The following is a 12021-nucleotide window of genomic DNA, read 5'->3' as shown; positions in this document are numbered from 1 at the left end:
AAAAGTGATTTTGTAGTTCAGTGTAGGCTGATTCTGCAGTTCCTTCTGTTGTTCATTACAGGCATAAAAGTCCTGAAGAATGCAAATGCATTGTTGAGAAACAGATGTCAGGCATAGGACAGAAAACATGGAAACTTGATTGAAAGCCACCTGATGTTTGAATAGGATTGTGGAAAGCCCAGGGTCCTTAAAATGAAAGACTAGCATGTGGTGTGTGTAACAGCACTATCTTGCAAAAGCTGACTGCCAAATGGCTTTGTTGAGGCTTAATTCTAAGAAACTCAAGTGTAGCACGTGTTGAGAAGTGCAAGAGTTAAATTTATTTTCATGTGAAAGGAATAATCTGTCTTTCATTTGTCTGTAGTGTTTTTGGAGGGAAGCATGTGTCTTCTGGGGGAAGGAATGTGGTTTTTTATACAAGTGAGCTTTCTTAAGATGTTTTGTTCGAGACTATATTAAAACACTAGTAGAGCTGTAAGGGTGAAGAGAATAAAAATCCATTCGTCAGTGTTCTTTGCTCTTGAAGACTGTCTTGGAAATATTTATGATGTTTTGGCTGGCAATGACAGTTGAAAAGAATACACAGTGCATTTTGGGGAAGATACTTTGGATGCAGACACATTCTGTGGTAACCTTTCACTATTGCAGTACAACAGTACTGATTTTTTTTTTCATTTCTTTTGTTGAATACAGTAGAATGTTTTTTGCACTACATGATACGAGTACTGTAGAGCTTAGAAAGTCTCAAACATGACTGTAAAAATAAAAACAGATATCAAAGTACATGTAAAACAAAAAGAAAATAAACCTAATCAGATGGTGTTCCTTAAGTTTATTTTTTTATCAGCATTTTCCGCTGTCAAATTAACAGATGCTTCTTTTGATTATATATGAAGTGGATGAAGTATGAAGTTCATGACAGATGATTGAGAAGGAGCAACAACTGCTTAAGAGCTAACCTGGAGTGGATAAACCCATTCTCTGGTTAAAAAAAGATAAAATTGAGTTGGATGAGTAACTGAGTGAAAAGACCTGCTGTGTGTGATGAAACAAGAAAAAAGTTAAACCACTGTAGTTAAATGTATAATCATTATAGCTGTTTGCTAAATGATTCAAAGGGAGATTCAAAAGTAGCGTTAAGATGAATTTGAATATTGAACATATTGACTGATGCTTGTGAAAGCCAGTGGCTACCTTTCTCTTTGCAGATAAATATCTCCAAAGATAGTTAAAACCCCTTAAAAACAGATGATTTCACAGAAGGATTTAAGATAGTTAATCAGCTCTTAAAGGAGGAAAGAAAAAAAAGCTTGTGCATCATTAAGTTTGCAGAAGTTAAAGTATTGTATTATTGTTTTAAATATATGGTTTTAATTCTTGTTTCTATTACTTTATTATTGGAAATGGCTTTCTGTAAGAGTAAAAACAGATCTTCTAGATTACTTTTGCTTCAGAGTCATAAAGCCTGTGACCCCAGATGAGGTTCTTTTCTGTCAGACTACACTTTTATACATAATCAAACTCACAGTTTTTAGGAAGAAACCAAACCAAACAAGAACAAAAAAAACCCACAAAAAATCCCCAAACAAAACCACACACACAAACAAAACTCAACATCAAAATATCTAATAAAAACTCACTGTAATCCATATGGAAAAATTATCATTGACATCCTAATAGAATTACTTCCCAGCAACTTGGAAAGTCAGTCTAACAGCCAATGCTAAAAATGTCAATTTTAGACATTTTTAACTATGCTAATTAGTGCAGATTATTTGTATTTAGATTGGCATCTGTGTAAAACCAGAGACAACAAAAAACCCAACAGACTTGCAGTTCAGCAGCAATGCTGGCTGTATGCCTGACAGGGTAGGACTCATTTTTGGGGGGAAGAGTGTTTGAAAATGTGTGGCTTAACTCAGGTGCATGTTTATACTTCTTAGAATGATATTTCCTTTTGAAACGGTGGTTTTCTTGAGTTTATCTGCTTTAACCTGGTTCTCTGTCCTTATGGACAATGTTGATTATTGTAGAATAACAAATTTGGAGAATACAGGTCCACATGAGAAGCAAGCATGAGAAGCACACTTCAGAAAAGGCAGCTTGGTGCATGTCAACTATATAAATCAAAGTAGTTTTTGTTTTAGCAGTGACACAGTGTTATTGCTTCATTTGCTATTGTTTATCAGTATAAAGAAATATTTTGTGAAGTCTCCCTTTTGAAGGTTTTCACTGATTGGTAAGACTTCAGTGGTCAGGTCATAGTCTGGTAGAAGAGAAATCTGGTCTGCATTATCTTAGTTTGTATTCTTTGTCATAGGTTTTGTCCTTAATTTCCTCTGTTAATTATCAATGTTTCTGATGATTGTCCTTTCTCCCATGGTTATATTGCAATGGAAATTGAGCACGTTTTTAGATTGGATGGCTTGCTGTTTTGTTCTCCACTGTCTTAGGCCAGTTCCCTCTCCCAAACTTCAACTTTCCTTTCACAAAGTGCAATACAGTGAGTGCTGAGGAAATGGCGCTCTTGTTTTGAGTACCCTGCTGTATAGGTACTCCTTAAATTGAAGTACTTCAAATGAAAAAGCACGGTGCTAGCATGTACATAGCCTCTTAGTATTAAAACCCAATCTTAAATCTACGCTATTATTGTCATTAGAAAATGTGGGCTGTTCTTGCTTGAAGTTAGAACTAATTGTTGCTAGAGATTTGAGACATGTAATTTAAAAAAATGAAGGTGCTACAGATTAATTAAGTAATCTGTATCACAGTGTCACTGAGGACGTGGTTTTCAGATAAAAACGCTCATGCAGTTCTTGATGGCATACTTGAATCCAATTAGTGTCTTTGGAAGAAGCAGAAGTGGTAAAAATTGAAGTACAGATATTCTCAGTGTTGACTGTTGAAATGGCACAAGAATTCTACCACAGCTATTTCTAGTAATGTTAAACTATTTTATTTTCCTGTCTAAACATTATTTGAACTTGTCCAAGAAGAGTCTAAGCCTATGAAAAGGGTTTTGTGTTGCTCAAGGAGCAAGATCGGAATCTACAGTAGGATGAACTGGGCCTACATGACAAAGTCCTCATCCAGTTCCTCTATGGGATGAAGAGAGGGGGAAAGAAACTCTTTGTCCCTTTTATTGGGAATTTATTCTTGTGCTGGGAACAGACATGAAAGGGGCAGTGTGTAATAGCAGCAGATAAAGTTGACTAACAAATTTGATATAGGTATCCAATACTGTCTTACCTTGTGGGACGATAGACTAATGCTAAAAGAGAAATTTCTCTCTTGAAAAAAAGGGGTAAAGAAGGAGATGGCTCGAGTAAGGAAGGGAAGCTTTATTTATAGAAGGGAAGATGCCACACTTCTCTTCAGCAAGAGGAAAGTAATGGGTTTGACAGTGTATTGACTTTCAGTTATATTTTGCTGGATTTGTGCTGTTACCAAATGAACAAATACAGACTTCTAAAAAAGTGAAGTAAAAGAAATGAGGGATTCTAATAATGTATATATTTGCAGGTCAGAATTAAATAATTTGATGGAATTGTTTTGTAAATGATTGAACTGTGCCTTTCTTCTCTAATTTTGTGCATTTTTGCCTCTGTTCTTTGTACTACAGATTTGGTAGTGCTATGTGCTATGAGTAACTTAAGTGTCTTAAACTGTCTTTTTTTTTTTTTTTTTTAATTCTAGCCCCGATGATATTGGTACCTGTTGGTATATCCTGCTGTCTGGTTCAGTCTTCATTAAAGAATCTATGTTTCTTCCAAGGAGCAGGTATGTCAGCTATGAGTGTACTACAGTCTGTATTTTCAACATAAATCATGAGATAGAGAATTTTTTAAATTAAAAGGCAATGTCTTATGCTTAATGAAACACATAAGTACACACATAAACACACTTTTCTTACCTTTACTAGCTGTGGCAATTGTTTTATACCTGTAGCTAGAATTGAAAGCCGATCATTGTGGACAGTGTACAAACATCCAAAGTGTCATGCAACTGCTGTCAGTTTAAAAACAAAACCAGCAAAAACCTGAAAAATGGAGTGAAGTACCAAGTTCTTGTGAGTAATCAAACTTTAAATCATAGGATGCACTGGGGTATATGATGTGTTCCTGAGGCTTTACTTACCATGCACAAGTCTTCAGTATATGTTTTAACGTATGCTTAGATCATGTTAATGCCGGTTTTGCTACTTTCGTTTAAGATTGTGCTTCATGTAATTTTGCAGTGAGGGGTGATATTTTACATGGCGCAAGATAAGTCGGAGTGTGAGACACTCAGAACTTATATTGTTACAGTAAAAAACATTATTTTGAGCTATGGAAAAAATGCGAATGACTGTGAGGATTTTGGACGAAGGTGGCTGAGCTTGATCATTTTAGTGGAAGCAGAGCGGAATCACTTTAACATGCTTGTTATATGCATATTCATTCAGACTGCTATAAAAGAATCCTTTGAAGTACATAGCATGTAATAAAGTCTGTGAAAGGCGGAATGGAAGAATGACCTGTCTCTGTATGGTATGATGAGAATGAAAACACCAGAAGCTTCCTTACAATTTTAAACAGCAGGAAACCACTTCAGAGCTAGTGTTGGTTGGCATATGAACAATTAGATGTTCAAATCTCCCTTTCAATGGGAGAGTGTTGCTCGTCTTGGGACTTCCATCTGATGATGGTGGCATGTTCTTGGTGTAAGCAAGTGTCTTGCATCTGTAAGTGGACAGGCACTGCTGATAAAACAGTAAATTTGCTGTGCCATTAAACAGTATATGCTAAAGGTGCAAAACTGTTTTTTGTGAAAAGTAGCACAACAGATTATAGGATCCCTGCTGCAGGCAGATGGAAGAAAATTGTCCCATATGTCACCCATGAATAGGCAATGCCAGAAAAAAAGCTGGCGGAAAGTGCTGCCTTTAGGTGCCAGAAGAAAGGATATATGATATCTCAGTGTAGGGTGGTTGTACGTAGTCTGGGGCAAGAATTTTCTGTTCCTTGGAGTTACAGCAGTACTTGTGCTTCAGGCAGTTTTTGATGCTTGATGAGAGGTGAGATTTAATAAGATAAACAATTATATTGAGATTCTTCCCTGGAAGAATGAACAGAAAATTACAGGTCCTGTGGCTCTAAGCAGAGCACTCAAGGGCTGTTCACCTGGAGAAATTCAGAAATGACACCTGGGACAATGTTTGAGATCTTGGTGAATTGTGAGTGTGGAATTTGCCATTAGAAGAAGTTTCATAGTTGTGGATGGGGTCAGGTAGCTGCCAAGGCTGGTGTTTTGGGAAAAAAATTGGAAGAGAGACAATTTGTTAATTAACAAAAATGACATAAGTGTGTGAAAGCAAAATTAAGAAACTTGAATGATGTAAGATACAAACTACTTCTGGAGAGCAAATCCAGAGTCATTCCAGTGAGTAGTTATTAAAGGTGAGGGCCTTATTTAAATTTTATTTTAATTTAGGACAAGGCTAATCAGGATTTTTACTTTATAAGTCAGTAAGCTGCAATATCTGGGCCTTGGGCTCATCCATGACTAAGAAACTTGAGAAGAGTGAGAGGGCACCCAGGTTAAATTTCTAATTTGGGATACTGGTGGGTCATAAGGATTTTTTTTTCTTCTTTGTAAAGCAAAGACTTGAGAAGAAAACTAAGTTGTTCAGCTTTACTTACGCTGCCAGTGAATTGCTCACAAGGAAATAATAAACTGCTCAGAGGAAGAGACTGATTAACAGCAATACTTAAGTAAGATTTTACACTTCTGTAGGAAAAAGGGAGTGAGACCTCCTGAAAAGGTTGCTGTCCAGAAAGAACTGGTAGGCTGGTATTTTGAAATGTAAAGAATAGTGTCAGAAGCGTGCAAAAGGCAGTTACTGGATGACTGTTTGCTTAAACTGGCGATTTGTACGCATACAGGGAGTAATAGTTTCAAGAGCCTTTTTGAGCATTGCATCGTTTGGGAGTCTCGAAGTCTTATTGCCGTTAAGATGAATTTGCTACGCTTTAGCAAATGGAGCGTGTCCTGATGCATCATTGATGTCATATAATAGGAAGAGACCTAAACATTGCCTGGTAGAGATCATCTAAATTGGATCTTGTTTGACCAAAACATTGTCATTTGAATAAACTTATTGTAAATTCATATTTAGATTTTTCTGGTGGGTTTTTTTCCCAGTTGAATCGGTTTTATCTTTGCCCATCTAGAAAGCCACTAGGAAATAATTTTGCAACATGTGAAGCTGGTGAGTAAGAGAGCAGGATGGAGCTGAGAAGTCTGTGTAGGAGCAGAAAGCAAGAAGTGCGTTCCTTTCTGAGTGACTCAAAATTCTTGTTTCCCTAACTTTTCACAGAGCTTAGAGTAACCCATCCTTCCTGTCCCCAAAAACCTCACCATCCAAAACTCCTATTTTTTTTTTTCTACCTTACAAATTTTTTGTTGTGTGTGTTTTTTTGTTGGTTTGTTTTGTTTTGTTTTGTTTTGGTTGTTGTCCCCCAGGCACCTGTGGCAAATCCCTTTGCACAGGTTCTCTGGGCTGCATCCAGCCCTCTCAGTGGGGCCTTAGGAGCTGCTGGTCCTGCTCAGACTCTGGGCTTCCCCTTGTCCATCCTTCTGCCTTTGTGAAACTCAGCTTCACTGAACGACAGTTGGGCAGTACCTGGCCAAATTTAAATATACGTGTGTGTTGTTACCCTCCCAAATTTCAAGAGCTTTTGCTATTATTTCTTGGATTTCATTCTTTTAAAATGTATGTCTGTACAAGCTAGAGTAAAAGTAGTACCTAGATAGGGTAATTCAGATAGCCCTAGTGAATAAATCTACCTGCAATCTGGGAGGTGTTTTCTGTCCTGTGCTGAATTCCATCCTACTCTTAGCTTGGTCACTGTTGGTCTGTGAGCCTATAAGGAACAGACTAGAGTGCTATCATCAGACTTAGAGCTGTAACTTGGAAATACCTTACTGCATTTGACTAGGTCTACTAGCTGATTTAGTTGCACTGGTTTCAGATACAGCATCCTCAATCTGGTTGATGGATGACACTGAAAACGTTCTTTTCTTGTCTGTTTTATGTCAGGTAAACATGGTTGGTCTTTTGTGTGGGTTTTTTTTCGTATGATGGTTCCCAGTCCGTCCCCTCCCCCCAAATAGTAGTTTCCATGCGGCCTAAAAGCATAAGAAATGACCACCTCCCTGCTTTCCCACTCAAACCAGAAATAAATAATGGTATAGCAGTCAAAAAATAAGCAGCTTTGTAATGTACTATATTTGATCAAATAGCTGCTAGTTGAAGTAGTTCGAAATGAGTGGCATAGCTGTCAATTTTGGCAAAGTTACATAATGTACTGACTGACTTGTAAATGTACTTGTAGCTAGCTACTTGACAAGTCTTTAACTCAAAATATGTTCAAGATTGAATACTGGAATACATAAATAAAATCCTAAATCAAGTAACTTTATTTGGAAAATGTAACATCTAAACCATGTCTGTTTTGTGAAAACGAGCATGAGTAATGTATTGTTTCCCTATTGTAATATATTTTAGCTTGTCTTTGTTCAAATGTCAGGTAAATAGTGTTCATAAGATAAGGCTGGATTTTAAATATTTACAATTTGGAGTTTTAAAGGATTTTGACCTGAACAATTAAAGCTGGTGACATAAAGTAAAGCTTAATCTTGTTCTCACATTTAATTTCTGTAAATTTCAACCGTGAAATTTATTCTGACAGGTAAATGTGAGGAAGATGTTGTTTTCCTCCCCATATTTTGCTACTAACAGTTTTCATACTGATTCCCTTTCTTTAACATACCAGGCATGTATTATGGTCAAACTAAACATTATTTAATTCCCTACTCCTACCATGACCAACAAACTAGCACAAATTAACACTTGGTCCCCTCACCGTTTCCACTGAGCATCTGTACCCTGAGGCAGTTCACATGGTAGAAAAAGGTTTATGTGTGAAGTCCAGAAAATAAATGAGCAGGAAATACAATTCCCTGAAGACTGTCCCACCTCTCCTTTCCTTCTTTACTGCCACACCCAACCAGTTCTCCCCTCATCGCTTGATATGGCAGTGGAGAGCTGCTCTCCCTTTGGCAAGTTCATAAATTTTATGTACAACAGCAATTATTTAAGCTTTTTCCTCTAATTAAAAGATTGAGTTTTGAAGTTGAGAGAACATCTGTTTTTTCTCTGTTTAAAATGGATTATCTATTTAAATATTGATGATTTAGCCCTGTGGTCTTGCTTATGCTAAAACCATTCAAAAATGGAATAGAGTATCAAATTCCACTAGAGAGCGATCGAAGGAATTATGGACTTGTTTTAAAGCTATATGGACTGTGTTTAAAGCTATAAGAAAACTCAATTTGAGTATAAATGCTTTGTCCTTGTCCTTGTGTGTTCTGAGTAATTTTGAATAGCCTCTCTCAGAAGAAATTTTCTTAGGGATTTTGGCAGCTTTTTTTCTTTTGACAGGTAATGCATGTGAGTATACTAGTGCTGGAGCAGAGCTCTTGGCTGGATGCATGCATTTATACAGCTTTATGTATCCTGAAAAATACTTCCTAACTTTTGTGATGCCTGGGACATGCTGTTTGGTGCAGTTTACAGTGAAAAAAATTATATTGATATCTTTAATCACAACCTTCTCTCAATATATGACCCTAATAAATTTGTAACTTAGTGTTTGTTAATAATGGCTGTTGCTGGCTGAGATTGAGATAACAGAATGAAACCGGTGTTTTAACTGAAAGAGCGTGACTAACATACACAAATACTTACACCAAGGTAAATTTTTAATTTTACTGAAAAAGGTGGTGTGGTTGTGGTTTTTGGGTTTGTTTTTTTGGTTTTTTTTTTTATACTGAGTAGGAACCTGAGAGTTTTAGAACAAAGGATTTGGGGCAGCTCAAGGTTGTACTTTCAGGAGCTGCTGGTTTAGTTACTTAAGGTGCAGAGGGAGTTGATCAAGGGCTGTGCTGTGCTTACTGAGCTTTGCTGTCTGAGTTTTGCCTGTGGCTAAGGATTTACAGTGTCACAATGAAAACCCGAAGACTGTACTTTGGATCTTTGTGAAGAAAAATAACTCCCCAGGTTATGGTTCAAGTCTGTTTAAGAAATTACTTGAAAATGTGTGCTTTGGATTTAGTTTGCCCTCAGAATTCTCACTCTTTAATATAAAACTTTTTTTTTTTTCTGCTGGTTGCTGCTGCTGGATTTTCCCATGACATGTTTGCTGCTTTATTATTTCTGTACCACTCCTACATTTATACAGTCCTAAAATTACATTCGGCCCTTTGAAGGCAACCATGAGGCTGATGTGGCCCCCAGTGAAAATGAGTTTGATGCCCTTGGTATAGAGTATGGTATGGTTGTGAGCTGACCCCCAAAGCCATCTGGTCTTGTCTGGTGTGGATGGCTTAGTCCAGCATTTCAGTCCATCAGCTGAAACTGAGGCATGGAGGAGTGTCATCTGATGGTTTAATCTAGGAAAGGCTGAGATCATAAGCTGAAGAAAGAAAGTGGAAGTAGTGGAAATGTTAGTCCATTTATGACTGTGTGTCTACCATGAATTATTCACAATGGATTTCAAACAGACAGTGAGAAAGTAATGCTAATTGGTTTGTACTGTCTGTCTCTACCTAAAAGACTGTGTATGTCCTTTTGGCTGGAGATGTTTGCTGTTACCCGCAAGCACAAAATAAGATTATCACAGTGGATGTGACTGTAATTACTTTGTGAGACTCCTGGAGCAAATAAAAGCTTGCTTACAAGAGGGAACATTTTATTGGTTCTGGCCGTGTGCCTTGAATCAGGTGTCATGGCCAGTGTTGTCAGTGAAGCCTGGACCTTACTGGTGTGTGACATTGCCTTCTTCCTTACGAGGTTCTGGAGCAGCTGGAGTTGCCATGGGTTTGTCCCTGGGCTCAGCTCCCTGCGGGCCACCTAGACCTGGAGGGCATGCAGTGAGGGTTTCAAGCTCTCTGAATCTGGCTACTTCATTTAGACATGGTCACAGTTAAATCCAGATGTAGCTGAATTAGCTGAGCCATAAATTAACAGGGCCTTGTCTTGTCATATCACCCACTATTTCAGCCAGGTTTGTGATGCAGAGCACATGCTCCTTGAACCAGTAATGTACTCTGAAACTGTCCATACTCTTTGCAGAAATCGGTGTGCTTTGAGAAAATATTAATACTTAAAATTATTTTCACAGCTAAATGAGTTTGGTGTTGGATTTTACTTTATTCCACTCGTCTCCTGTTCTGCTGAGTAATTTAAGAGCTTATTGAGGTTTGAAATTGGTCATCTTCCAAGTGTGCTGCCAATATCTGAGGTGTTGGGGAATACAAAAGGACACAGTTCCTAAATGATGAGATTGGGTGGTGTCTGGCGTTGTTCCTGTCAAAACAATTATTTCAACGCTACTGGAATTTTGTTCTTGCACAGCTGATAATATGTTAAGGAACTTAATCTATTGTGCTGGCATCTTTTGAGAATAAAAATAGAATTCCAGTGTAGTGGGGCTAGTGCTACCAGGCTTTCTTCCAAGTTTGTAATGGGGAGAAGAGAAGGTACCAAAGAAGCAGAAAGTGTCAAATGACCTGAGTAACTTAAGTGAGTCTGAATATTTCTAATTCCTCTTAAGGCAGGGGAGGTTTTCATGGAAAGAAGCACTCTATGTTAGGAGAAAAGCCGACTTCAGAAGCCCGAACAAACTGGTTCGAGAATCCTTTTTCTGGTCCAGTTTTTTGTTGTTTCACTCACGGTAATTGTAAGCCAAGTCAAGATGACATTTCCTGCCACTGTTGCTACATTAAAAAAAAAAGTAGACTCTTCTTATGGTGTACTTTATTCAGGCCAATGGTGTTAATCTTCCCTATTGAAACCACAATGGTGTAAAAATACGAAAAAGTTAAATTTATCTATTTTGATGTCGAAATTACGCTTAAGACTTTGTAAATGGAGCACAGAAACAAAGTATATAACAGTATAAATCTAAACCACTTTTATAGGAAGTCCTGCCTATGAACCAATTTAGATTATTCTTGCACTTGCTATATAGAATAAGTATAATCAGAATTTTTTCAGTGTGATATTAGTATGGTCTATAGCCAGTGCAAAGGAAAACCAAAGTCTGAGGTAACGTGGAAAATAGAATTTTTCTCTGTAAGCATGAATGTATCTCAATAGCTCAAAGTAACTGAAAAGTACCTCAAGGAAAAAACTAAAATTAAGTGAAGGGGTTTGATAGACTGGATTGATGGAAGATAATCTTTTAGCAGGAAGAAATGAGAGGAAAGGAGAGACTCTCTGAAAATAGCTGATAGAGGAAGTAAAAGTGGGATTAATTGTTATTGTCTTTGATGTCTACGAATGCTGCCAACATTTAATCCGATTTTTTTAAAATGTTAGAAAGTTGGGGTTAAAATTATGGCTGTTTAGTGTTTGAAATGTGTGCTGAAATTGTGAGCTTTTTATTTTTGCTGGGAATGTTTTAGAATACTCTCTAGGATGGATGGGAAAACATTGATTCCACTGATTTTGTTGTGGTGTGGTGTTTGTTGTTGTTACTGGGTGGGTTGGTTGGTTGGTTTGTTTTGTTCTGAAGGTGTTTGTGTTCTCATTGTTGAAACACTTAGGTGGTTCTTAGTTGATACTTGTTTTTTAAAAAGTGCTACAGCAAACTGGCCTTAAAATGGTATGGTTTTTATTGCTGACTCTTTAGCTTATATTGTCTCTTTGGTTAGAGAGACCTTTCTAATCTGAACATTTAGGTTCTAATGCAGCATATCACAGTTTGAAGTCATTGAGAACAGCATCTAATCAAACGTGGCAACATGGTTCATCTTTGCTTTTATTTGTTCTTCCATACTTTGTAATATTAATTTAATTTCAACAGTTTTCACTTACACTGGTATCTTATTTATAAAATTCAGTCTTGATTTTAATGTTAAAAAGTTATCTAAAATGATAATAAATTACTTGCATAAAAGTGAGGTGTGGAAATA

The 12021-nt window shown here is 37.1% G+C and overlaps 1 protein-coding gene across 5 annotated transcripts in view; it reads left to right on the top strand.

Moving 5' to 3' along the window:
* The window catches only part of RAPGEF2 (Rap guanine nucleotide exchange factor 2), a 187506-nt gene that overhangs the window by 72284 nt on the left and 103201 nt on the right, over positions 1–12021 (top strand). For all 5 annotated transcript variants that reach the window (XM_071807744.1, XM_071807745.1, XM_071807742.1 and 2 more), the window contains exon 4: positions 3697–3780. In XM_071807744.1, coding sequence (XP_071663845.1) covers positions 3697–3780 — 84 coding nt within the window. The remainder of the gene's footprint in view (positions 1–3696; positions 3781–12021) is intronic.

The sequence above is a fragment of the Patagioenas fasciata genome, chromosome 4 (assembly GCF_037038585.1).
Source record: "Patagioenas fasciata isolate bPatFas1 chromosome 4, bPatFas1.hap1, whole genome shotgun sequence".
Taxonomy (NCBI): Eukaryota; Metazoa; Chordata; class Aves; order Columbiformes; family Columbidae; genus Patagioenas; species Patagioenas fasciata.
Note: the sequence above shows the minus strand (reverse complement) of the source record. Positions and strands in the feature narration are given on the sequence as shown.